We start from the raw sequence: 27483 nt of genomic DNA, 5'->3' as shown, positions 1-27483 counted from the left end.
GGTGAAGGGGACAGAGCAGGGTGAACTGGGCACACCGCAGAGGCCTCTGCTGCAGTGCTGGTCAGGAGCCCAGCCCTTGTGGGCAGTAGCGCCTGCCAAAGCCACAGACTAGATATAACACAAATGGATGAGTCACTAGGAGCAATCACAGGATGATGATAAACTCAGTCTCCATGGAGCCTACAGTGGCCGACGATGCTGTGACAGACAGGAGGCAGAGTGATGGGGTGGGGCAAGGTCCTGCTGGAAGGACAGCAAGGGGATGCCTCAGGAGTCCAGACAGGGATCATCCCTGGACACTGAGCCGGACAGAACAGTCTACCATGCCAAGGGAGAAAGAGAACCCCTGGGTCCTTCATTCTCTTCCTTTGCCCCACTGTGTCTCAGGTGGTATTTCACTCCCAGGTGCCTGGCTCTGGGCCATGCAGGGGGTCTTGCATGTTCCCCACACCCACCCCAATTCCCATTCCCCTCCTCCCCTCCTAATCTCCAGTGGAGGTAGGAAGTTTGGACTCAGGGGAGGTACAGGATTCTCCTTCCAGGTGGAAATGTGGAATGTGCCCCCCTATTTCCTTATCCCTTCCTCCCTCACTCCCCCAGCACTTTCCACAGCCCAGATGAACCTTTCTGGATGTGGGCCTGGGCTTCCACGACCCATCTCACCAGCTGGCCGGCGTCCTTTGTCTCCCTAGAGCCAAAACTGCCCCTGTGAATGCTCATTTACATCCTTTTAAATTCCATTCACATCTGTTTCAGTGTCAACTAGGTGCCCCAGCACCTGGGCTACCTTATGTCACTCTCCCATTTCCCAGCCAAGGGACAGAACCACCTGGGGATCTTGAAAACAATCCATGTCCACAAAGGGATCGTATTATGAAGGGTGATAAGAAAGTTCTAGAACTGGATTGTGGTGACTGCTGCACAGTTCAGGAAATTTAAAAATCTATGGTACACTTAACATGGGTGAATTTTACGGTACATAAATTATTCCTTAATAAAGTTTTTTACAAAGTAAAATTTATCTTTATATTTTAACTCGAGATATCCAGAAATATTTGAACATGTAATTGATATGAACAAAGATATGGGCCCTGGGCCACAAAAATATTGGAAAGGGCTCACTCCTCTATCTACCCCTTGTAGTAAACCCTCCTCGAATTCGATCATTTTGGGTGTGCCGGCAGTTTCCTGTCGAGACCCTCTGCAATAAAAAGCCTCTTCAGGGCACAGAATGGAAGCAAGTCGAGGCACCTGGAGCCAAGACTACTGGTCGTGAAAAAGGAAGAGGTCATACAAGAGGTCCCAGCTTGGTTGCTACGGCAGCCAAGTCACCATCTCTGCTGAGAGAGGCATTCAGGTCTGTGGAAGGAGAGTCAGTTGTGCAGGCCACACAGCCTGTGGCAGAATCATGCTCAGCTTCCTGCATAGACAGTTCTGTGAGGAAGGACCACAGCTCAGTCCCAGAAGGGGGAATCTGGGGAGCCAGGCCTCGCTCCATCCATACCCGCCCACCAGACATCACTCCATTAGGCCAATGGAATAACTTTGTAATGGGCAGGAAGCTGATAGTAAATACAACCTTGCTGTACCTTTTACTGTTGGGCAACTAACTGATTTTGAATTTTTTTTTTTAAGAACTGCATTAGTCCCTTTATACTACGTAATAGACATCTGAAAATTCCAGATTGTAAAGCAACCGTTCAATTTTCTGATGGGGGGTGTGCAGACAGGAGGGCAATAATTTAAACAGCACAGGTCATTCTGTGTCAGTTAACTGGCAGGTGGGATGTTCTGTTTCCCAAGTCTGTTCCCGCACACGGCTCACACTCAGCAAGAGCACCGTATCCCACCCGACTTCTGCCATTTCCCACCACTGTATATATCATCCTCTACTGGTTGACGGACACAAAGGATTTCCAAGAGTAATTTTAGCTGTATGTCATTATCTCCCAAATTGCTAACTTTAGAACTTACTCCCTGCTGGCAAAACATTTAGAACTACTAATTTTTAACTTTCTGAGAGCCCACCTTAATCCAAAAAATTTGAGACAAAGAGACCCAAAATTAAAGAGTGGATGTGGGGCCTTTGAGGGGGGTAGGTTTTGTTTTGCTTTTTAAATAGAAAAACATCACATCTCACAAGGGTTGCTAGTGTGTATGCCCCACCTCTGCTCCCACTCCCAGCTACCAACGCTAGTGACTCTCCTGCTCTACAATAACACCAAGATCAAACAAATGATCTAGAATTGGGGTGCTGCCTAACTGGTTTTGCTTAAACCAGTTAGGTATAAATACACTGGAAGTCACCCGAGGGTGCATAACCACAGTGGTGTTTACTCTTCCCACGAGGTTGTGCAAACACCAGCTCTGGCCGCAGATGTAGGAATGGTGTTTATGTTGATGGAAGAGGGTTGGTTCATTTCCCACACAGGTACTTACAGCAACTCAGAGCCTGCAACACCAGCTTGTTTGAACCTGAAGGAACACTGGGACAGAAACTATCTTGAGTCCCTAGTGTCCAATGCTTAGCACAGCAGAGAGTGCATTTAAAGGAGCATTGTTCCCAACAGACACTAAGCTAGGTAACAGCTCATTATTGGTGCAGTCTACAGTACATACATACCAAGACAGTTTTGGTACAGACTGGCTTTGTGTTTGTGGCAGGCTGTGGGATGAAGGAGAGAACGAATAGCCAGCCTGCTGAGAGAAGGCGGAATGAAGGCAATTAAAGCCATGGAAACCACCTGGGAATGCCCATATAACAACTGTCCGAGGCCAGTCCAAAGGAGGCCCTGACAAATCCAAGTTAGAAGGGGTGATGGGACAGAGTCCAGGAAGGGAACTCCTAGATCATGCATAACCCTCGCCTTCTGCAGTCAGGAAGCCCAAAGCAGCCAGCCACCGGGGGAGCCACTGGGAAGAACAGAACACAGATCATACCAAATACACACCTGACAGTTGCTGCCGTGGAGCATCCCTATCTAAGAATGCTCCCATGGGACCAGCTGTGGTCAAAGGAAAAGATCTTCCTAGATCCCTTCACTCTGCTTTAGGTTTCTCAGACTAGATGGAAAATTAGGGATAGCCCAGAGCAGTAAGAACCTGCTAATACCCCTTATGTTAAAAGACAGTCATGAGAGGAATATAAACGTTTTATGGGCCATGTGCTGTACACGTGGCACTGGGGACAGCATGACCAAGCTGCCCTCTGAGCCCAGATACAAAAAGGGGGGGGGGGTGAAGTAGCAGATACACAGGGTGAAGCCAGCCAGACAAGGTGGGCAGGATGAGGTGGGGGTCCCAAAGAAAGAAGAGACCTCCTCAGCAGAGCTATTGGGGGCTAAGGCAGGGTATGAGGTCAATTTTGAATGATCTTTTGACATGGCTATTTTAAAGCCCAAGTTATTTTGACAAGGTCAGAAATTTTTTTTAAATCTTAGCCCTTTGTACAATTCATTTCTTCCTTGCACAGCTCAACTGCTGGGCAAGGGACAAAGCCAAAATGCCCCCAGAGATGGGGAAGATTCCCTCTGATTCAGATTTCTGTTTTTGGTTTTTCTTTCAAATGGTGAAGTGAGGGATGGGAGATAAAAAGTAGGCCAGGTGCATCAGAGCTTCTAAGCAAAAGCCAAGTGGAAGATTCCTTAATTTGGGCAGGGGAGGGGGAAGCAGCTCCGATCCTGCTGCCCACACTGTTTCAGCTTTGTAAGTCTAAGGTCTGCAGCAACGCAGGAAGGCAGCTAGTGTAGGGCTGTTGCAGGAAATAAAAGTGGGCTGGTTTCCCCAGCTTGGCACTAGGGGGCTCTGCAGCACAGCGTCTTTCTCCTAAGGGCAGAAATGAAAACCAGGGAGGGGCTACCCTCTGATGCCACCTGCTAAATTTTTGGTCACACACACAACACTGGGAACTGGGTCCTGCCACACCGTTCAAAAGAGAGAACTACATGCCAAGATGAGGTTAGGCCATTCTTACCATGTCCTCTGCTCCTTGTAAGTTCACCCTTCACAGTCACAGCTTTGTGTCCCACTGAAAACCAGCCCTGGAAAGGCTGAGCTGGGAAAACCAACCAAGGGTGTTTATCCTGTGTGTCCGCCCTGGGCAAATACAGACCAAGAACCAATAATAATGATAACTAACATTTACTGGGCACTTATCGCACACCAAGCTGTACTCTAAATCCTACCTCCTTTAATCCTAAATTAGGAAGCATAACAAACCTATTAGAGGAGGGTACATTGATAACTGCCATTGTGGAGCAAACTGCAGGGGAGGACAAGCACTGGAAACTTCAGGCCAGGGGACTCCAAGGTTGAAAAAAGCATTTCCACCATTCATAGTTACATAAGTAAGTTACATACATCATGTTACATGCATGTCTATCACTGTTTCACACCTGAAACTAATGTAACATTCTTTATTAACTGTACTTACATTTTTTAATTAAAAAGAAAAAGTGTTTCCAACACACCTCAGCTAGGGTGAGTCACGAGGAAGAACACTGATAACATTACTAAAATCCAGTGGGAAAATAAAACAGCATAAAAACAGGCACGTTTGCAAAGCTGTAACCCTGATAAACCCACTGGCCATAGATGTTTCAGGGAGTTTATCAGCCCCAAATCCCCTCATCTGTGCTGGAGCCAGGCTGGCTCAGCAGGGGTTCAACTAGGTCAGACTTGGTTTCCTGATTCTTAAGAGCTTGTCAGATAGCCTGGCCCCAAGAAAACACAAAATGGCCCTTCTTCCAACCAAGAAGGGTTCTGTTTTGTTTAGCTTTGTACTCTTGACCCTGACCTATCCCTTAAGTACCCTGGGTTCTGGGATGTGTAAGATTCTTCTAGTTCTTGCTGCTGGTGGCCAAAGTCACACTGTGGTACCAGAGCTCCCTTCCTGGTGTGTAGACAGCAGCACTAGCTTCTCACGGGGAAGGGACAGGATGCCACAAGGGCCTCTGGAGTGGCCGAAGACCAAAGCAAGCTGTTCCCAGCCTCTCCTCAGTCCTGAGTCACAATCAATTGGCCTGCAGGCTCCAGCCTGTCAGAGGTATCATTATCATGTGCCTGACAAGGGTGGAACTGTTCAGCATCAAGAAACACTTTTCAGTTTTAGGGCCCTCTTCCCAGGGATGAGCAGATACTGCCTATGGATAAGGGGAGAGGAAACCAAAGTGGATTCCAATTTGGAAGCTGCTCTGTGACCACACACTGCCTCAGCCACAGGTGACCCCAGCTCCACGTGGCTCCAGTGCTACCCCAGTCTGCATGCCAGGCCTAGCCAAAGCCTACTCGACCTTCACATCTTTCTGTTTTGGGACCATCACAGTACCACCCTCATTCGTCATTCCCTATCAGCCCCTCCTGGTCATTTACCATTGTTTTTCCACAGCCCAGAGCTCACAGAGGTTGCAGCATTTTTTGGTGGGTACTGAATTTCAAGCCACCTAGTTTTAGATCCTCCACAGCATCTTTCTGGGGCCCAGTATCTCCAAGCCCCACCAAGCAGGACATGACAACAGGCCTGTATACATGCTTAATGACTTCTGAACAATTAATTAATTATGCCCAGGCAAACTGTAAGAATCTCCCAGATAATGCTTCATCCAACAGGAAATACGGGCAGATGACAAACTCCAAGTGTTAAAGGGCTGTGCAAATGCAAGCTTGTTAAGATGGTCTCTTTTCAGTAGCAGAAAAAATATTCTCTGCCCTTCTCCATAACAACTCAAAAACAGTTTTTAATTCTTACACCTCAATTTACAATATCCTTCATTACTTCAATAAAGGAGGAAAAAAAATCTTAAACTCAGGTCCCATTTAAGATGCATATTTTTATTGAAATTTAAAAAAAAATTTGTAACCAGACAGAATAAAGTAGACAGAATGTTATAATCTGACTATATAATCTCTCATTCTTGTTGAATCACTAAAATATAACAAAGAATTGCTCTCTATGCTAATTTTAAGGTTGTCCAGTTAAACCATTATTTGGTATCTTTTGAACAGGTTAACCTCTTTACTATTTAGAGTTTCTTCTCAGAAACATTCATATATTATACAGGAAACATTCATAGTTTATTTGGGAAACATTCATATTTTATACAGGATATACAAATTTGAGACAATAAAAAAAACACACACACAATTATAGCCGCAACACTACCCTAGCTGCATTGTGGTGATTATGGTGTTCAGTCAGCTGTCCACTGTATACAACCGGATTTTTAAGTGTTATTTACAGAGGGGCCAAAAGCACTCATCTCAGGTAAAGGCGCTCGGGTTTAATGTGCACTTTCACAGCCCTATGGAAACGCAACCATTATATACACTGTAAACACCACAGGGCATGAAATCCACCTCCAACCACAAACATCAATCTCACAGCATCAAGCATACAAGATCTAAGGTAAGGTGCCTGACTTTTCCTTCGTAAGCATTCTTTTCATCCACGACTGCTGCTGTTCTTTTCATAGGACATTACTCACTTACTTCAAATATGCTGCCAGTGCTCACAACATTTCTGGAACCCCTTTTAGGGTATTGCCTGCACAGTCTGCAGTGAACTTTTCTCAACATCCTTGATGGTGGCAAGTCTGCATCCTCTAAAGATCGATTTGATTTGGGGAAACAGGCATAATTATTCACAGCCAAAACCAAACTGTGGGCTTCCACCTTGGGTCAAATGTGAGTGCCACTATAAAACAATGAGGCCGGTTTTCTTGTACAGCTTGTACATTAAAAAGTGCCCGAGCAATGGCAGTCCTATAGGAGTAAGTACAGACTCTCTCCAAGAGTGAGGACTCGGAGAAGCAACACTTGAACGGTATGTCTAGGCGGTGTTCTGCAGTTTTAAAAAGCAGTCATTTTGTCACCTCTCACACAGACTTCAGTATTCCTCTTCAGTTTCAGTCCCTTTTGCTTTCTTATGGATTGCCCGATTAAAGCTGTGGCATGCAGGGACCCAGTGATTGTCGTGAAGACCCAGCTTACAGCCAGGGAAACCCTTCTGAGAGCGGTGGCAGCACATCCAGTATCCTGGCCCATAGGGCAATGCCTGGCAATAGGGCTTGGGGTGCCACCGGCACAGGGACACGTCCCCTTTCACATATTTCTTCTTGCACTGCTTACAAGGATCCTCTCTGTAGCGTGGGTCTCGAACCCAGCGAGAATCTGCTGGCCTGATGTTGTAGTATTCAATGATAAACTTGAAATAGCAGCAGGTACACTTAAGAGCCACTAAACTCTTGGTGGGGAGTAACCTGAAGATTTTCACCATAATGTGGTGGGGCAGGAAAGCCATGTATTGCTGAGGCTCCAAAAGCTGCTGGATTTTAAACCTTGTCTCCAGAAAGTCATGAGACACCTGCTTCTTCCAGCTGGACACCTCAAGTACCGGCACTGTACTTTCCACGGGGGAGGCTGGCGTTGGCCCAAATGAATCGGCTGAAACACTTTTTCCATCAGACACTCCGCCACCCTCAGCAGCATCTGCAAGCTGGCTGGCCTCTGAAGACTCTTCTGTTGTGCTTTCATTCAGCTGAGAACAGTCTGACTTTTGCTGACCTCGGGGCAAAAAAAACAACCTCCCTGGAAGTGGGTCTTCACAGGACTTTAAATTAGAAGGTTGGTCCTCCTCCACCTTGGATACAGTGATGCTAATGCACACGGACTCTTTTCTTCTCTGATCAGGGTTTTGTGGTGCGAGCTCTCTACTCATGCAATTAATAGCATCTGTGGGCAACTCAATGGCTTGGGGACAGGTTTGAGGAGGAAAAGGTGACTCAATTTCCTCTGTCATTTCTACATCATATCGACTGCTGTTTTTCACAGCAGTGTGCTGATCTGGCTCTAATTCTGCTCTATCCACGTGGAAACCCACACCTGCTGGCAATGATGGACAGCCCCGAGGAGCCCCATCCCAAGCCTGCTTCCCCTTAAAAGAACAATGGTCAGCTCTAGATGGGCCACAGTCCACAGATACAGACCCCACAGGATTCACCTGAGTGCCAGGTGTCTCCAAAGCGCCTTTGTTTGCTTTGTCTTCATCAGCCTGAGTGCCATTCGCAAGCAACACCCGGCCTACATTTCGACGGAAGCTGTTGTTCCTCGAGAGGCTCCCAGGCTCACGCTGGCTCTGCCGCTTCAGGCACTCAGACTCCAGCCTGGCTACCATGTCGAGGACACGGACTGGCTCACTCTGGGGTTCACCACCCTCAGGATTTCCCCTTTCCGTGGGTTCTTCACAAGCTCCTGGGGCAGACAAGGGCTCAGAGGCTGGTGGCACACCTCTGGAGTGCTCAGAAATCCTCACCATGGCGGGTGAATTACTGCAGTTTTTCGCACAACCAGCTAGCAGAGCAGCGCTGGCTCTTTGCTCCAGGAAGGCAACCATCTGTATGACTGACAGGGGCCTCCCAGCACAGACACCATCCCCACTGTCACTCACATAATGCACGGAACAGTGTTCAATGCCACATGCGAAAGGCTCAGGCTCAAAGCACCTGCTGCTGCCTTCCCTCATCCTTTCTAATTGTGTCTTGGCTTCTTTAAGGTCTCCTGATTTTTTCCTTCTTTTAGTAGCTCTCCCATCAATATCCCAGGAGCTTTTTATTTTCATAGATCCTACCCTATTGCTACACTGGTGGGCTGCAAAGAATGCAATTTTCTCCTTGGTATTTCCTGGTTTCACCACAGCCCAGATATCAAGTGGCCCTTCCCCTTCTTCGCCCTGGTGGATTGTTGCAGGTGGTGCATTCTGCTTGGTTTTAACATTCAAGCTGCTCTCTACAGGACTCTTCCCACTCATACTGCACAGAACATTTGGAGAAAGAATCCCAAAAGGCTTTCGAGATGATGCTTTACCAGGAGAGGTGGAAGGAAAGACACCTGATTTCATGGAGAGAGCTTTGCATTTTTCATCATGTATAGGCTCTTGGTGGCTCATGGGAGTTCTCAGAGTTTCCTTGCTAATTTCCAGAGGTTGTGCTTTCTTCTGCAGATTCCAATATGGTTTTAGGTGCATAACAGAGGCTCTACAGGAAAGAAATACACATTTGATTATGATACTCATTTTGTTTTTAGGAAAGCTTTTTTTTTTAACTTACACTCAGACAGTTCTAGCAAGTAATAGAAACATTTTCTATCAGTTCACTAAATCATTACCAACTCTCATTTCAGCTAGTTTTCAATGATCAAGAATAACAAAAGCAAACTAACCACTTTCCATGGTGTATAGGCCATGGTGAATTTCAGACTCAGTGAAGAAAATGAGAGAAAAGTGACATTTAGTCAATATCCTATACCTAAAATTACTGCTTAAAATAAAGAAATTTGAACTTACCGATTATAACACAGTAAGTAAAAGGCACATAACAGAAGAAAGGAAATAGAAAAGGAACCCATCCAGAATTCCAGGTAGATTAACACTATTTCTAAGTCACTGCAACTAGTGTTTTATTGGTTGCAAACGTCTATCAAAATTGCTATATTGTTTTCTATTCCCACATTGTTGTACATTTAGATGTTTATAATTTTTTACTTGTTTGCTTATGTACTTTGCCCATCTATTAGTCTTAATTTTCTAAAAAATCTATTTGTATAAGCTCTTAACTGCTATTTTTCTACAAATATCATAAATCAAATCTGGAACCCATAATCCTTATTAATTCTAAAACCCATTTGGAACTAGTTCAGAAAAAGTGCCTTCCTTTTTCTGTTCCCTGACCTGGGGTGGCATTGGGAGCCATCTTAGAAATTAGACAAAAAAATGATTACATGTAGAGATCTGAGTTCTAGTACTTGCCATATCACTGATTAACTACATAGGGTGATTTTACCTTGAACTGGTCACTTCCTTTCTAAGTCTGCATTGAAATATTAACTGAGGAGTTAGACTACTAATTTATCTACCTAATGATCTTGTCAATTTATATGTCAAAATAGCCCACTGCTACACAGAGCACCCTGAAGAAAGTGTACTGTGAGGATGGGCTTGTCTCCTACAAAATAAACCTACAGACCAACATAAACATCTTCAGTCTCAGAGCTGGTGGCAGTGAGGTAAGAGCGGTTAAGAACATGGCATTTTACCTACTCTCACTCATGGGAACACCAGTCTAGGACACACATATTGGGCAACTCAGCACACTCCTCTCTCATTCGCTCCTTAAACTTTACTGCAGTGTGTCTGGGACTTTACTGCAGTGCCCCTGCTCCACCACAGTAACTGCTTTCAGTTATCAGTTTTAATCACGAAGAATGAAAGTGATCATCCAGAACAAGTGTACCTTTCATTCCAACTTTTAATTCCTACAGTCCAGTCTCTGCTAAAAGAAGAAATGTGGAAATGAGTATCTTCTAGCTAGGTAAGAGAAGTCTTACATTTAAGGCACACAAAGTATACTTTTAAAGTTATCGCTGAAATAGATCTTTGGCAATTTATATCCTAAACCTATAAAGATGTTCCCCTTTTTGGACTGTAACATTTAGTTTTCTGTTATATATTCTATAATTTGGTCTTACAAAAGAACCAGTCAGAATTCTTCAAGATGAGATATATAAATAAAATAGGTGAAATGATAAATGAACAAGAGACACATCTAGTGCTATCTATGTGTCAACAATTTTCTGGTTTTTCCATATCCCTTCAACTCCTCTCTAAGTAAAATGAAAATGGAGTTTGCTGAAAAAACCCAATACATTCTCATATAATGATCTCATTACAGAATGTCTGTGGATAAATTTAAACTTCAGCAATGTGTGTACCATTCTGCATTGCACAATATGTTCTTCTATTTGCCTTCCTCCCCCACACATTATTTTAGGTGCTAAATTGATAGACAAGGACATTAGGAAGAAACTAAAGTGATTACAGTGGACTTTGTTTGCATTTATTAACCTGTGAAGTCAGCTCAAATGATGCATTAATAATAGATAAGGTTTTAGCAGGATTAAATAGGAGATGATCCCAGGGAACAGAAGGGAGGGAAGGAAAGGTACAAGAGGGTTAGCTAATAAGATCATTTGATGCAATCAGAGTGACGGCTGGAGGGTGGGGGACAATTCTGTGGGTCCCCTGAGTGAGAAAGAACATTTAGGCTCGAGTTCCAAACTGGCTGAAGGTGCCCTGGGTTAACCTCTTTCCTTCCTTTGCAAGCCCTGAAGGCCCCCAGGGAGAAAATAGAAATGTACTGACAACACTTAAGAGTGAGAAACTGGGTTTTGGTTGAAATCAGTGGTGGATACCACCAACATGAACAGGGCACCAGGAGCATCTGCTGCAAAATCCATAAAATAAAAACTTTCCATCTCTAACAGACTAAACCAGATGGTAGCACTTTCCCCACCCCCACCTAACTCCCTCAAACAGGCACTGCAGGAAGCTCCAGCCAGGTTTCCATGGTTGCCAATCTCTTTATCACAATTGTATTTTTAAAGTTCACCATAAAAAGTCCTGCTGTCTTGCAATTAAATAAATGTAGGGTTATAGCACCTACCTACACATGACTGTTCTGAGACGCTCAGAAATGTCCTTGTAAAAATTTAAGACCCCTGGGCCCACTGAGTCAGAATTTCTGGGACTGGGCCCAGGAATCTGTTTTAACCTTAGATTTAATTAGGACAGAACGTTAAAGCTCATGTGTTAGACCTTATGCAAGAGTGCTGGGGGTTCCAGATTTGGGCTAGGGTGCTGGGCGGCCCCGACAGGGGTGAGGTGGGACTGCCCAGCAAACGGCCAAGCAGAAGTCCATGCTGAAGCATTTATATTCCGACAGCTGACAGCTGGGTAAAGACAGACCCATTTTCTTGTTATTCTCTTTAAAGCAGGAAAAATGGTATGGGTTTTTCTTATCACCAAATTTCCCCTTCAACTTCAATTCCTCAGTTTCTTTGACACTGCCTTTTCCCAGCTCTCTCTTCTTCTTCCTCTGCTCTTAATCAGTGTTCCTCAGAGTTTCTCATCTTTCTAGGATATCACTACTCTTAAGCCAAACAGCTAAGTGATCTCTTGTAGTTTTTCACCACCACAAACTGATGACCCTCCACTGGTGGGCTCTGCCAAGCTTCATATCCTACTGTCTGCCTAGCAGACACACTCACCTGGATATCAACAAGAATCTCAAAAATCAACACAACTAGTTGATGATAACATCAAGTACCTAGTCAACTAAGCCAGAAAACTGAGTCATTTCGATTCCTCCTCCCTGATCCCACACCCATTCACCAGGTCACTAATATGCTCCCTCTTCTTCATCCCTCGCAGAGCCGCCCTAGTTTCAACAGCCACCTTATCTCTGCTACACTGCTGTTACCTACAGGAAAGCCTAGCCTTCCCCGCAACGGCAGGTGGTGCAGCCTGCCCCAGCCAGCCACTCGGCTTCACTCCTGCTTCGTCCTACTACCATACTTCACACTCTGGAAGCTTGTTCACAGAGCCATCACTACAGGAACAGATGAACAAAGGTCACACATACTGCTTTAAGACACAAAATTTAAGGCATCCAGAACCATAAACTAGCATAACAGATTCAAATTTTTTTCATATTAACTGCCACCCATTTCCTCCTATCCATTTATTATCAAAAATGTACTGAGCACTCTGGGCTGATTATTACTGGTACAATTATGAATAAGACCTAACCTCTGCTTTAGAGGAAACAGAAAAGTAAACAGTCGATTACAACAGAATGTGATATGTATTATAAGGGTAGTGGGGTGCTGGGAGACTTGGGGTGGGCTACATGGGGGGATATGGAGAAGGAAGGAGTGTTTGAAAGGAGGAGAAGGCACCAGCTGCACCAGGCTCAGTTTTGCGGGTGTAGAAAGAGGTCAGTGAAGCCCTGATTTTCTAAATAAGTGTTGAAGGGATATAATGAAGACCTAAGAGATTCAAACATAGATGGTGCTTCTGGAAAACTGAGGTAGGTGAGAAACAATCAGGGTCTAAGCTAAGGTGCCCTGAGTGGAAAGACAAGTAAAATGGATCAGTAAGGAAGAAAAGACAGAGTTTTAGCCACTAATCATACATGGCGGTTGAAGGAGAGGAGTCAAAGACAGGTCCGCATCTCTTCACTTTACCACTGGATGCGGAGAGGCGCCTGTTACTGATATGGTAGCAAAGGCAGCAGAGCAGACTTGAAGCAGGGGAAGGAGAAGTAAGCTCCATTTTAACAGATGTTGCTCGTGAAAGGAACCAAAATTTTGCTACCCAGAAGCTTCTTCATCCCCTTTTGGGGGATGATTTTAAGACTTTTATTAAGAAACAAAACTCAGAAAGAACCCTTGACCTTCCCCCTTCATTTTCCTGCCTAAGTGATTCAGACAGAAAAACCTGTTTCAGGAAGGAAGTCTTAGGATTAGGATGTTCACCTTAGCCTGAGTAGCCTAATTTGAATTAAGTATAGGAAAAGAAGGGGCACGCTATGCTAGCTAGATAGTCTCTGTGTCCCGTTGTTTTTGAGTTGCCTAGCAAAAAGTTTCCTGTCATACACATTTGGCTCTCCCTCAACTACCTGTAAATCACTCATTCTCGCTTCAGAAATCTAATACCAGCCCCCACCCCACCCCTCGCTGCTGCCTTTTCCTCCTTTGTCCAAAATGCCATACATACCCAATGTTGCCTGTCTTTGGAATTTTAAATGCATATGTGAATTCCTCATGCACAAGTATTAAAATTTTTTACTTTTCTCCTGTTTATCTGTCTCTGTTAATTTGAATATTAGTTCAACTAGAAAACTTCAAAGGTGGAAGAAAAAAGCATTAATTTTTTTTTAGCCCCCACACCTGCAAGATAAAGGTATCCAGCAAGTAAACTGACACAGGAGGAAAGAGAATAGGAGGAAAGGAACAAGACACCTGTCTTAGAAACATTTCAATGAGGAAAAAGTACTATGGACAGGGATTACAGGTGTCTTTTTCCAAAGTGTTTATAATGACCATATACCATTGCTACAATCAGAAAAAGATGTACATAAAAGGAAGGTGCAGCCACTTTTAGACCTGACAGCAAGGTCAAATACAGAACTGTGTCTGTTAGTAACGGAGATCCCCGAAGACTTGGCTGCGAGGCACTGTAAGGAGGGCAGAGCCAGACAGAGTTCACGGTGGAGGAGTGACTGAAAGGTGAGAAAGTGAATCTTAGCAACTGTTTCACAAAGCTGGGGTGTGGAGAAAGTCTTGTACATACCTGTCACCTTAAGTCCTTTCCAGGAATAAGGTGAGATATAACAATGAATCAATTAAACTTGAACAACTTTCCTCTAACAGAGTCCAAAATCCTGCTTTCAAGAAATTCCAGCATTCCTTTTAGCCTGTAACTTCTGATTTCAGCTCAAAAACAAAAACAAAAACAAAAACAAAAAAAAACCTGGAAAAACTCTTCACCTAAACATAGTATACAATCCCAAAATGAAGGCATGGAAGAGAACTCAATTTTGCCTAGGAAAAAAAGTGCCTGGGTAAATCCCAAAGTCTAAAGAATTACACTAACTGTTGTCTGTGAAGGGGTGACCTTGATCAATGAGCAATCAAATGGCAATGCAGGGTGAGAACAAGGAAAACACAGAATTTCTTCGTGTTAACAGGAAGCCTAACATGAAAGGCAGATGCCCACTTTCCAACTTGTCAATCTATGGTGCCTTGCCTATCAAAACAGTTTAGATAAGGTACTTTCTGTTTCTTTCTGCTACATTAAAGGTACATTTGGAATGCTAATTCCAAAAAGGAGTTATCATTTATTAGCATAAGAGCTACTCTTTATTTACAAAAAGTCAGAGGAATAAAATAGAACAGTCTCTGAAAGACCCCTCCCATGATACCTTTAGAGGAGGAAAAGAGTATACAGCAAGTAAGTTCACTGTTTCTTTAAAAATATAAAAACTTCCAAGGAACATCTTCTGTCTGCCTTCTTCGCTGAACCATTACAGAAATGATTTGTGACTCCAGTAAGGCATACAGAATAAAAGTCATTGTTTTTGCAAATGAAGTGACAGGGCTAAAACAACTTTTTGAAGCCCAATAGCTAGACAGTGGTAGAATGAAGATATAAATTAAATTAAGAGTCTCCTGGAGCTATCCTTTCCTTGCCACCAAAAAAAAAAAAAAAAAAAAAAAAAAAGCATATAAAATCTTACATTCAATTATGACACAAATAAAATAATTCTGACATCATCTATTCCAAGAGCCTCCGTCTTTCAAACTGGGTCAATTTTTCTTAGGTACCACATAAAACTTCTACATAGAATTGTGATGAATTAAAGCAGACATATCATATCACATAGGAAGCCGTACATTCTTATGTAAAAGTGGTAGAAACTGCTTCCCTGGCTAGTCAAGTGAAAGAAGTGCCAGACCAGGAGGGTGTGAATACAGGCAAAAGCATTAGAAAAGACTAACCCACAGACTCTAAGCACTGACAGAATGCATCCAGACCCAACAAAGCACCTTAACAAAACAAAAGAACACACTCTAGGTCAGAAAAGATGGTATTTCTCAAACTGAGCTCCAAAATACTGGGGGCTGACTTTTTCAGTCAATTAGTTCACTCTTTTTTTTTTCTTTCAAAGGAGTATTCTCTAAAGCTAGTTCATAGGAATTTTGAACTTTGCCTCAGGAGATTTGGATAGTTAGTAATGCACAATTTAATGGGAAAACCCTTTATTGTCTGTTAACAGTACTGAGTAGACAGAGAACAGCCTCATGAAAGCTTTTCAGGAACTCACTGCTCACGGCTTTCGTCATTCCTGGAATTCACAATGGTATTTAAGTATAGCACATACCTGGCTTCACAATTATCTATAATACAGATTCTATATCATGATTATAGACCAAACCACCTAATTTCCAGAAAATAAAGGTTATGATAAGCTTGATGGAACGTCAAAGTATATAAAACATACTGAAAAGGAATATTACAAGCTGGGAATGGCAGCCACCACTTTGCTATTCTATTGCGATCCCACAGAAGTGACCCCTAACACAATTCAACAGTATTACAAAATACTGAATTAGTGATATGCTAGTTTACACGGGTTCCCCCTCCCTTCTTTTCCCAGAGTAGTAAGAAAGGGGAGGGCCTGAAAAGAAAGAATACTTGTTCAGGCTGTTACACAATGATTAAGTAACAGCTGGAGACAAGATGAACAAATTCATTTTGGTTCAATGCACCATGTTTTATCTGAGTTAACCCAGAGAACAGCAGTTCACAAAAGTATTTCCTATTGCTCCTGTGACTTAATACCAAACACTCACAAAACGCTGCTATGTCACAGTTTATCACTACCTAATCAGGTAGACATCTACAATTGGTAGCCCCAGCTAGAATAACACCAAAATCCAAATGAACCCAATTTAAAAAATTTGGTCACCCTTCCTCTCCTGAAACATCATTACTATATTTTGAAAAGTAATTACCAAGAAAACCTGCCTCCACAGATTTGAGATATTCAGCATTCCTGTTAAACCCTCATGCTTATTTTCCTATCCTAATAGTTCTTACAGAAACCAAGGAGAAGAAAGCCCTTTAACCTTTCACATAACAAACTGTTAACTTCCTTGAATGAGCTGATGCTTTTTTCTACTTGAAACCAATCATTCTCCATATACGAGGGAGACCCCCCAAATGGATTTCATTTATAAAAATTGTATATTCGTCCTTACATGTTTAAACTTCAGTCACCTTCAAAGTACTCTCCCATCTGATGCAATACATTTATTGAGCGTTTTTTCACTGCTCAAAACAGTTTTTGAACTTGTCTATTTTGATGCCTCTTAGTGCTTCTGCCATTTTTTGTTTCACCTCTTCCACAGTGGCAAAACATTTCCCTTTGAGGACCTTCTTATCCAGGGAAACAAAAACAAAAAGTCACTGGGGGCAAGATCAGGTGAATAAGGAGGGTGGGGTCAGACTGTTTTCTGGTCAAAACCTGCTGAACACACAGCGCAGTACGGTCAGGTATGCTCGTAAATGACCCATCATGAAATAGGCAAACTCAAGAGTCTTCCCAAAAAATTCACTGAAGCTGAACACAGCCTCTCACAGCAACGCCAGCAGGTACACTGATACAGGTGGGTTCTAGAACACCTACATAGCAGGGGGAAGCCTACACTACAAGGGTCTGCCCTCCATGAGATAATTCCAGGGGGGTTTTTGGGTCCTCCCTCATACACTGTATATAAATTTATATATATTTAAGGCAGCTTTTGACATGACTTGTATGTGACATGCAGTACTTTCAAAGAGCTGATCAGAGCTTTAACATATGCCCTATTTGACCAAAATGTAACTTGGACACAAGGATGTCATCTTTCCTAGGGAATAAATGTTCAAGATTCTATAATAATACTAGCCATGAACACAGTTCAAAACCCAGTAGATGCCAAGTAGAGTTTGATATGAAAAATGAGAGAATAGCTACTAACTGTACAGTGTCAATGCAAAAACATACTGTGCTTGTCTGCCAACACACACACACCTCTGAATCGGGTGCCTCGACCTTGAGCCAAGTACCTAACACAGCCAGCTGGGCACAGGCTGGCCCGTTAGCACCATTATAAGTAATTAAATTTTAAAATGGCTTATCAAAGAAAAGGAGATGAAAAGGTCAAAATTTAGGGTAACGAATATTAAGAAATCAAGCAAAACAGTTTGCTTGCGGTATCAATGCAGACAAAAGAGCAGGCAAGACTTCTGTCAGCAATCCTGGGTAGGGGGTGGATGGAGTGGGGGGGACTACTTCAGAAATCGGACTCACGGTGTTTGCCAAAGAAATAAAGCGTGTACCGCAGTCCTCACTGTGCCCAGCTGTCCCAGTAAACTACTCACTCTTCCTTCCACCACATTCCTCTAGCATCCGCTGAACCAAGACAGAGGTAGCAGTCTATGCACTGGCTGGTCAAGGCACACTTTGTTAAGGATTACCACTTGAAAAGAAATGAGGTTTATGGTAAACAGAAAACTGAAAAAACTGCTGCTTTGGGGCCTATTTGTATAACTCACCAAAGCCAATTTGAATATTTGAGTTAAAAATTAGTATTCTAAGGGGTAAATATAATAAATCTACACTGCAGAAAACTAATCATTAGGCACCAAGAAGCCCAAACTGTCATGTTATTGGACAAAAAAAAAATTAAAAATTAAAAAAGAATTTAACAATCACAGTGGAGTTTGTGTACTTGTCTTGGGTCTCATATAAAACTACTCCTTGAGTACATGGAAGGTCTGTCTTCTTCTTTGTACCTACAGCCAGCACACTGCAGATTTTGACTAAACCTGGAATTCCTAAAGCCAAATATGAAAGACACAGTTATAACAAGGTATAAAGAACTCTCAATTCAGGGTAAGCTTGGGGCCTTTAGAACTGGCTTTGCATAAATCTAGACTTTAAAATGAAATCATGGGGTTAAAAAAGCTCTTACTAAGTCTTATCCTCTGGAAATTCCTAGGTGAATATATTTACTTTACATATTGTAATCAAGTGCACATACAATGCTGTACTTTTCATAACAAGTATTTTCCATGTAATTACATGGTCTTCTAAACCCATCAATTGTAAATGTGTGCCAAATTTATTAAACCATTCTCTCCAACCCTGGACATTATAATGTAACATCTTCATGGATACAATCTCTTGTGCATTTAAGGGTATATCCTTGTAAGTTTCCCAGAGTGGAATTCCTGAGTCATGGTGTATTTTCATGACCAGATATATCTTGCCCAACCACTCTCCAAAGGGGTAGTGTTAATTTACACTGCTACCACCAAGAAAAATCATGTTAGTTTTATGGCAAAGGTTTTGTTATTTAAAGAGAATTGTTTTTATACCTAAGGAAAGAAACCAATGTGGAACTGGAGATAGGAGATACAAACAAGTGAGAACAGAATAGCTATTTCTGCACCAGAATAACAACAGCTTCAACAGCTCTAAAATGTTTACTGTGTGCTAGGCACTGTTCTAAGCTCAGAACATCCCCCCAAACTTGAGTGCATACTCTATCTCCAATTGTAGATGAAGAAACCAAAGCAGAGGAAAGCTGAGGAGCCTGCTGAGATCACACAGCAAGCACATCAAGGAGCCTGGAGCCAAAGCCATATGGCCGGGAGCCAAAGCCATATCTCACCTACCACATTATGCAACGAAGAAAGCAGATGAAGAACACAGGAATAGGGTACTCCTTAGCAAGATATTCCTCAATATCATAAATGAAGACTTAGAAAGCTAACTGTGAAAGAAAGCAGAATTCAGGCTATGAGCCCAATTTGGATGCCTTAAGTGATACCTTATTTAAAATTAATCTAGTGTTTATCAATATTTAATAGCCCACTAAGTTTCAGGCATTGGTGCTAGACCCTGGGGCTTCAGCATAAATAAAACTGATGGAATTCCTGCCCTTATGGCAAACTTGAGAAACATACATTCATCCTGAGCCTTTCATTGATCTCCAAATCTAAAAGTTTCCAATTTATTGAATCAAGTTAGCAATAGAAACAGACATCATTAGAAACACTCAAATTTTATTTTTTTTTTGCAAAGAGAAACTTCAAGAAATGAATACACAACTCTACCTTGTTTTATTGTGCTTCGCTTTATTATACTTCTTACAAACTGAAGGCAAGCCCCTGCCTTGCACCAGCAAAAGATTACAACTCACTTTACTGTTGAGACTTGCTATATTAGGGTGGTCTGGAGTCAAACCTACAATATCTGAGATATGCTCGTATTGTCAAAAATTAAGTCTGGAAGAGGCATGAGGACAGGTGACATCACCAGAGAATAACACTGGGCTGGAATGACTGTACAGAACACACAGGGGAGAAAACACAGAGATACTGTTTTGGTGTTGATTTATAACACTTATTAACAAAAATTAGTTCTATAGAATGAAAAGTGCTACAGAACAGAACACAAACTATAACCACAGGCAAATGGAAAACTATAAAATGATAAATCTATAAAGAATAAGAGCAATAAGAATAGGAATTAATATTAATATGCTATATCTAAATTTCACAGGTCCTACCATCTCTTTCAGGTATTAGACTATGTAAAGGCTATACACAACATTTTATCATTTCCCCAAAATGTACTGTGGCAAAGATAGTTAAAGTTACTTTACTATACTTTTTACTGTCACTCAACTGCTATTTCATCATATTAGTTTGCTAGGGTGGCTTGAACAATAGAAAAGTTACTTCTCACAGTTTTGGAGACTAGAAGCCCAAGATCAAAGTGGCATCAAGTTTGTTTTCCCCCCAAGGCCTTTCTTATTGGCTTGCAGGTGGCTGCCTTCTCACTGAGTCCTCACATGGTCTTTCCTCTGTTCACAGCCCCTCCTATCTATCCTTGTATTCAAATTCCCTTTGCTTCTAAGGGCTCCAGTCAGATTAGATCACGGCCCACCCTCTCTCTGTCCAAATTCAGTCACATTCCAAAGTACTGGGGGTTATGACTTGGACACACAAAGTGGGGACAGACATACAATTCAGCCCATAACAATGAGGTAAATGCAAGAACTCACAGGTTCAAGTTTGATGTTTTAAGACCGTATGAAACAAAAATAAAGTTTTTTATTTGACCTCTATATCATTTAAGTTGGCTCAAGAGAACACTTCAAATGGTTCAAGGACTCGCTGCCCCAATAATAATAAACACTGCGTAATCTTCTAACTTTCTGAAAAATATGTCTGGAAGGGAAAAAAGTTGTTATTCCTATTAATTAAAATCTCATTTATACACAAAACAGTGGTTATTAGCCTTTTTTTGCAGCCACCAAGCCCTCTGAAATTCTGATGAAAACAAACAAGGCTCTCTGGAGAAAAGGGCTCCTACCTGCCAGGTTTGGCATCGTCGTTCTGGAGAGTCACAAATCACCTCCCTAAAGCTCGGCAGGTCCCCGAACTCAGGTTAAAGAGCACTGATATAATGGACCATTTATTATCTAAATTAAAAACTAAGCATCCAAAATAAATGGAACAAAGCACTTGAAATTGAGATTATGTTGAAAAAATACAGGGTGGGGGGGGGGGGTGCTTAAAAAAAATTTTTTTAAAGAAATAAAAAAAAATACAGGATATGTGGTAACCGTATTTACATGTAGCTACTTTCCCAAATGACTGGAGGTTGTTAACAATCAACCAAATAATATCAGAATAAACTTTAATCCTACACACCAACAATAAAGGTAAGGAGACAGGAGAAGAGAAAAAATACTATTTCAGAAAATCTACACTAGAAAACCTACTGCAGTTCAGCACAAAATCTTAAAATAAAAAGAGAAAATAACAATAAGTAGAAATCACTAGGAAGTTTCTTATTTACTTAAAAAGATCCATTATGCCCTGGCTGGTGTAGCTCAGTGGATTGAGCACAGGCCTGCGAACCAAAAGGTTGCTAGTTCGATTCCCAGTCAGGGCACATGCCTGGGTTGTGGGCCAGATCCCCAGTAGGGGATGTGTGAGACACAGCCACACATTGATGTTTCTCTCCCTCTCTCCTTCCCTTCCCCTCTCTATTAAAAAAACTAAAATAAATAAAATAATAAAAAAGATCCACTATTTTCTACACACCAAACTCAGGGCCAAAGATAATGTTATGTTGTAAAATTGTAAAACCTGGCTTGCATTCTACTGTCTTTACTCAAAGGTCGTCCGGACTTTCCTCAAACAGCAGCTCTGGACAACTGGTGAAAAGAGAAACTTAGGGTATGTGGAATTCCACTATTCCACTTAGGGAATTCTATGGATAATTTCAGTAAGATGTAAGCTCTCAAGGATGAGGACCTTTGTCTGCTTGCTTTACCACTGTTCCCCTAGAGCCTCACACAAAAAAAAATCTGTTGAATTTGAATGGATGATATGTTATTCTAAATGAAACAACCTGAATCTGAAAAACAGGGTGAAACTGTAACATCCATCTCTACTGCACAAGCACCGCAACAGCTCACTCTAACCTTGTGTTGAATCTAACAAAGTACAGGGTGGGGCAAAAGTAGGTTTACAGTTGTTCATATGGAAAACAATACATTAATAAATAACAATACAAGAATACACTGTTTTGTATACTCACAACTGTAAACCTTTTTCCCCACCCTGTGTTAGCAGCAGGATGAAGCCCCATAAAACTGCTATTCACTAAAGAGATTTATTATAGCATTATTTTCTAAAGGGTTACCTAAAAAATAACTTGCTGAAGACCCATCTGGCAAAATGCTGAAAAACTTAAATTTTATTTCCTGATCTATCACTTTAATTGCCCTTCTATGTCCATTTACATGATCAAACTGAATTTCCAGTTCATCTGGAAGGCAGACTCACAAAATCCCCCAAAGAAAAGTGAAAATCAGGTTTATTCCACAGCAGATGTATCTGAAGATTCAATGCGACCATACTTACTAGCTTTGACTAAAGAACGCTGAGCTTGAACAAGATCTGAAGAGAGTAAAGAAGAAAGACAGTAAGAATATATGAGGGGAAAGTCAACTATCTGGTCACCTGAAAATCTCCTGTTAACCCCACCACAGACGTTTTTATTGAACTTTACTGAGTGGGTCAAACCCTAGGCTTGAGAGCACTTTCTAGTGCTCCAGTTCAGCTGCTTGTTTTAAAATGAAATACCAATCAGGTAACTGTTTTTTTTTCCTTCCCCTAAACAAATTAATTCTTTCCAGAAACAAAAGCATATTGTCATATTATAAATATTAACAGGGAACTATTTGGAAGGTCCTCAAAGATACCAAATGGGCACCAGACCCCTTTAGATAGTACTCAAATGCAAAATGCAGAAGTTATGCAATGGGACTTACTGTAAACTAGAAAACTAGAAAACAAATCAGATTATCTTCCAAGCCTCTTCTATAATTTCACACAAAAAAATAACTGCACAATTTTTTTTTTTTAGAGAGAGGGGAAGGGAGGAAGAAAGACAGGGCGAGAAACATTGATGTGAGAGAGAAACATCGATTGGTTGCCTCTCATACATGCCCCAAGCCACCAAACCCACAACCCAGGATGTGCTCTGACCAGGAACTGAACCAAGAGACCTTTTGACCTTTCGCTTTGCAGGATGACGCCCAACCAGCTGAGCCACACCTGTCAGGGCAAACTGCACAATTTTGAAACCTAGGTCATCAATAAGTAACACCAAAACTAACTGTACTAAGGAGATATATTTTAGACTTCATTACTCCTAATCCAAATCAAGCCTAGAATTGGTTTTTAGAAAATCAAGTACATTAGGCTCATTAAAAAATAATTTACATAACCAGACAAGACTTTAAAACAGCACTTTATATTATACAAGTAGGGAAGTTACATACTAGAGTGTATATTTATCCCTAATTAGTATTTCTAGCTGAGAAATAACCATCAGTAAGTACTTTAAGACAACTTCCTAAATAAATGAACTGAATGGGTCTGAAGTCATTCTACAGTAATCAACTACCTAATAAAGTATATTGCATATCTTAACACCAAATCATGTACAATGTTTTAATCACTGCTACTAAGTCATAGAGAAAGAATACTAATTCAAAATAAAATAACTTAAAGCTATAAATGATTCAAATACAATTTTATTTCCTGATAGGTTTCAATTCAAATATAAATAGATGGAATGACAGAAATAGATATCACCATTTTTTCAACTTTTAGTGAATTAACAGATCAAGGAATTAATCATCAGTCACTGCTAACATCAGAACACTGAAACACAACCAGACATTACATCCCCTGGTGAGAGAAAAAAGGCACTTAAAAAGAATTATTCCTTATCCATTCAATCCTCAGAATCAGCTACTAATTTACAGTGAACACGAGAGAAATAAGTTGAACACCTAAGGGATATAAAATGGCAAAATCGCCCTGGCCAGTGTGGCTCAGCGGATTGAGCACAGGACTGAGAAGCAAAGGGTTTCTGGTTCCATTCCCAGTCAGGGCACATTCCGGGGTTGCAGGCCAGGTCCCCAGTAGGGGACACACGAGAGGCAGCCACACATTGAAGTATCTCTCCCCCTCTTTCTCCTTCCCTTCCCTCTCTATCTAAAAATAAATAAAATCTTAAAAAACAAACAAAAAAGGCAAAATCTAGATTGGAGGGAAACTATAGAACAATATAATAAGGCTAGTGTCTTCAAGCAAATTCTAAGAGAAACAAAGAAACAGAGAGAGAGCAGCCTGTACATTAAAAGAAATTTAAGAAACCAATATGTGAATCTTGACTCAAACGGATATAATGTAAAAATTAGTATATGAGTATGTATACATGTATATTAATTTTTAAGTCCTCATCTCTTAGATGTATACCCTAAAATATTTTTAGATTAAATTATATGATGTCTGAGATATCCTTCAAAACAATATGAGAGAGAAGAAATGGTTAGGAATATAGATCAAATGAGAATGGCCATGAAACTAGGTAATGGGTAAGCAAGGGTTTAACACTCCACTATTTCCGTGTTTTTGTACATAACTAAATTCTCCCATAATTACTGGTTTAAAAAGAGAGAAATAAATAAATGGAAACATACGGAAAATACTGGATGAATGAGCCTAGAAATGTCCACTATGCACACACAGTGTGGAGCTGCATCCCATTCAATCTGGAGTGAAGAAACTGTGGAATTCTGTAGTTCCTGGGCAGGGCAGCTCTGTAGGGATCATTGTTAAGTCCCTCCCCACCAAGCCACAGGCTGTCTGGTATATCCACTCCTTCCTGGTTCAGACACAGGGCACTAACCAACACAAGCTCTTGTCCTATTCCACACCCATTACTATAAACTGGACAGGAAATAAATCAAAAAGCAACAAGAAAGATAAAAAGAAATGAAAGGGAGACAAACTCACAGGCAGTCAAATAAAAAAGAACAAAGCCACAATAGTCAAGAACAATCAATCCATTTTTTAATTACACATATGGTTTTTGATCCTTTTAATATATTACATTTGTGAACACAAACACATATTTAATGACATAATTTAATGAATATTTTAATTTAATGATCAGATATACAAGTTGCAGTTCACCGTAGAACACCAAGTGCTGGGTCCTTTTTTTAAACATGCTTTAAAGTATTTTAAATCAGCAGTGTGTATGTGTGTATGCACATTTACATAACGAATGATTAGTGTCAGAAGAGTCAAATGATTTGCCTAAAAGTTGTCAAATCAGGTGTACAGAGGTACCTAATTACATGTACAGTATATTTATGACTATATTTTCTAAACCCTCAAATCCCAGTGGTTCTCCATTCTTGAAGGAAAAATAAGCTGTAAACCTAAGTCACTTCAAGTTCATTTTAGTAGAAATATTTCTCTTTGCCCTGGAAATGGTTGAAGACCCTGAAATACCTGAACATATGTAGACCCAAGATGAACAAAAAAACAAAAGGAAAGCATTACATACTATCAATTCCTGAAGGCAGGGGTCCCTGTCTGCTATTTTACAGGTTCTCCCACAAGATCGAGCACAAAACACTTCACACATAAGGAAAGCTCAGTGAAAAGTAAATGCCAGAAACTATCCTACAATAGCATCCTAGTCTCCTGTATCTTCATCAGGAGATACCTAGCTTCCAAATAAAGGAGGAAATGATAAGAAACTCCTCTGACTGAAAAACACCTGCCCTTCATTGTCACAGAGTCTCTAATGAATCTTACTTAATTTGCTGGGTGGGAACCCCAGTTTGACAAGGCAACCTGGAGCCCTCTGAAGACACTGCCTAAACTCAGTTCCCCAAATCCCACCATACCACCCACAAGGAAGTCTGTTCTACCACAGGACCTCCTCATTTCTCTACAGAGCCTCAAAAATCAATACCTCAGTCATCAAAGGTTGTTAACCTAGCCAAGAGATTTTCAAACTTTATCATCTCATGGCACACATAAACTAATTACTAAAATTCTATGGCAACCAAAAATTATACTTTTTGCCAATCTGACAAAAAAAATAGGTATTTTGATTCATTCACATTGGATGCCTATTGCTGTGTTGGCTGCTATTGTTTTTTAATTTGACAACTAAAGGAAAAGAGGTCAGTGCCCCTGACCAAATAGTCAGGTTCTGCATGTTTTAAAAATTCTTGTTATTAGTCAGACACTTGAAGTGTCTGACTAAGCGATACTTGGGTAGCCCAGAAGTTGATGCAATTAAGCAACTCCACCCACCCATCTCTTCCCTGGTTCAGCACTGTGCTCTCTCAGAAGTGGGAGGTAGAGGAGGTGAAAGCACAGAGGACACGCTCCAGGCCGTGGTCACCTTGAATCTTGTTTACTCTTCTGCGAGGCAGTAAGTAGTTTGACTTGAGTAACAGCATTTTTCCAACACTCTAGTTAGTTAAATCATTCCTAAACAATATCATATTTTAAAGAAAATCCTACTCACCAGCCATGTCCAAACATTTTCCTTTTTTCCTAACAAAGTTCTTCAACTTAAAACTGTCATTTTAACTAAGGTCAAAACAAGGTTCATCTACATAGTAACCTCCAGGACAGAAGAGTCTACATATGCAGCCATTCAGTTATGAGTTATGCAAGCCCCAGACCATATTCTCTAAATACTAAAATATAGACACTAAGTCCCAAACAGAAACATTATAAAGTCTCCCCATGATTCTTTACTATATTAAACACAGCTGTCTAGGGTCATGTTTACAAAGATTAAAAAAAAAATCGGCACTACCCAAATTTCTGATAAACAGACTCCTACACACCCTAACTAGGAAGGAGGAGCATACCAAGAAGTTTAAAAATACTTCATCTTTAAGGTTTATAAAAAGAAACTATGTCCTATTATCAAGTTTTGGTTATTCATATTCATATAAATATAAATATAAATAAATATAAATGTTACTTTGAAGCCACAGTACTTTGTTAATTACTTTAACAGAAAATTCTAACTTCCCTAGTCCTCAACTACGTATATAGTATGCAGAGTTCACACCCAGAACCCTTAGGTACTTCAGTTATTAACTAAACCACAAATGAGAACTTAATACCCAAGATCAGATTTTAGTGACAGATTTAAAGATGGCAAAACTATATGTACCAAACAACAAAGCCAAACACTGTAAGAGTCAGAAATAATACAAAACTCCCTCACCCAACATTTCTATTTATAATTCTATTCCTCTGTTTCTTACTGCCCATCTTATAGAAAAAGACTGTTAGTACAAATAAAGTTAACAGTTGTTATAATGTACAAACTGCTGGAATTTGTGAGTCATGGGTCCCACTCTTCCTTTCCATCCTCAAGGCAGGAGCCTGACCCCAAGCAAGGTGGCCCTGTAGTAACAAACCATAGCTCAATGGAAAAAGAAAACACACACACATACATCTTCCCTAAGCCTAATAGCTCCTGAGCTGTACAGGAATGTTTTGTATCTACAAAGTACTTTCACAAACATCTCTTTTGGCTCTCTTTCTGTTCCTAAGCTCATTTGCATCTTGGGCCTTTGTACCAGCTGCTCCTTCTTTCTCCCCAGTCTCTGCATACCTAT

General features: G+C 41.1%; 1 protein-coding gene across 14 annotated transcripts in view; it reads right to left on the bottom strand.

The window, feature by feature from the left end:
* FBXO34 (F-box protein 34) overlaps window positions 1-27483 on the bottom strand; it is a 114239-nt gene that overhangs the window by 30120 nt on the left and 56636 nt on the right. For 11 of the 14 annotated variants that reach the window (XM_028505984.2, XM_028505983.2, XM_036010260.1 and 8 more), the window contains one exon: window positions 5809-9029. The exons of 2 other annotated variants lie outside the window; for them this stretch is intronic. In XM_028505984.2, the coding sequence (XP_028361785.1) occupies window positions 6884-9019 (2136 nt within the window). In that variant the 5' untranslated portion in view covers window positions 9020-9029 and the 3' untranslated portion in view covers window positions 5809-6883. Of the gene's footprint in view, window positions 1-5808; window positions 9030-19117; window positions 19216-27483 lie in introns of those variants that run through there. One more of the 14 variants, XM_036010262.1, reaches the window with a different exon arrangement.

The sequence above is a fragment of the Phyllostomus discolor genome, chromosome 1 (genome assembly GCF_004126475.2).
Source record: "Phyllostomus discolor isolate MPI-MPIP mPhyDis1 chromosome 1, mPhyDis1.pri.v3, whole genome shotgun sequence".
Lineage (NCBI taxonomy): Eukaryota > Metazoa > Chordata > Mammalia > Chiroptera > Phyllostomidae > Phyllostomus > Phyllostomus discolor.
This window is presented reverse-complemented; position numbering and strand designations above follow the sequence as displayed.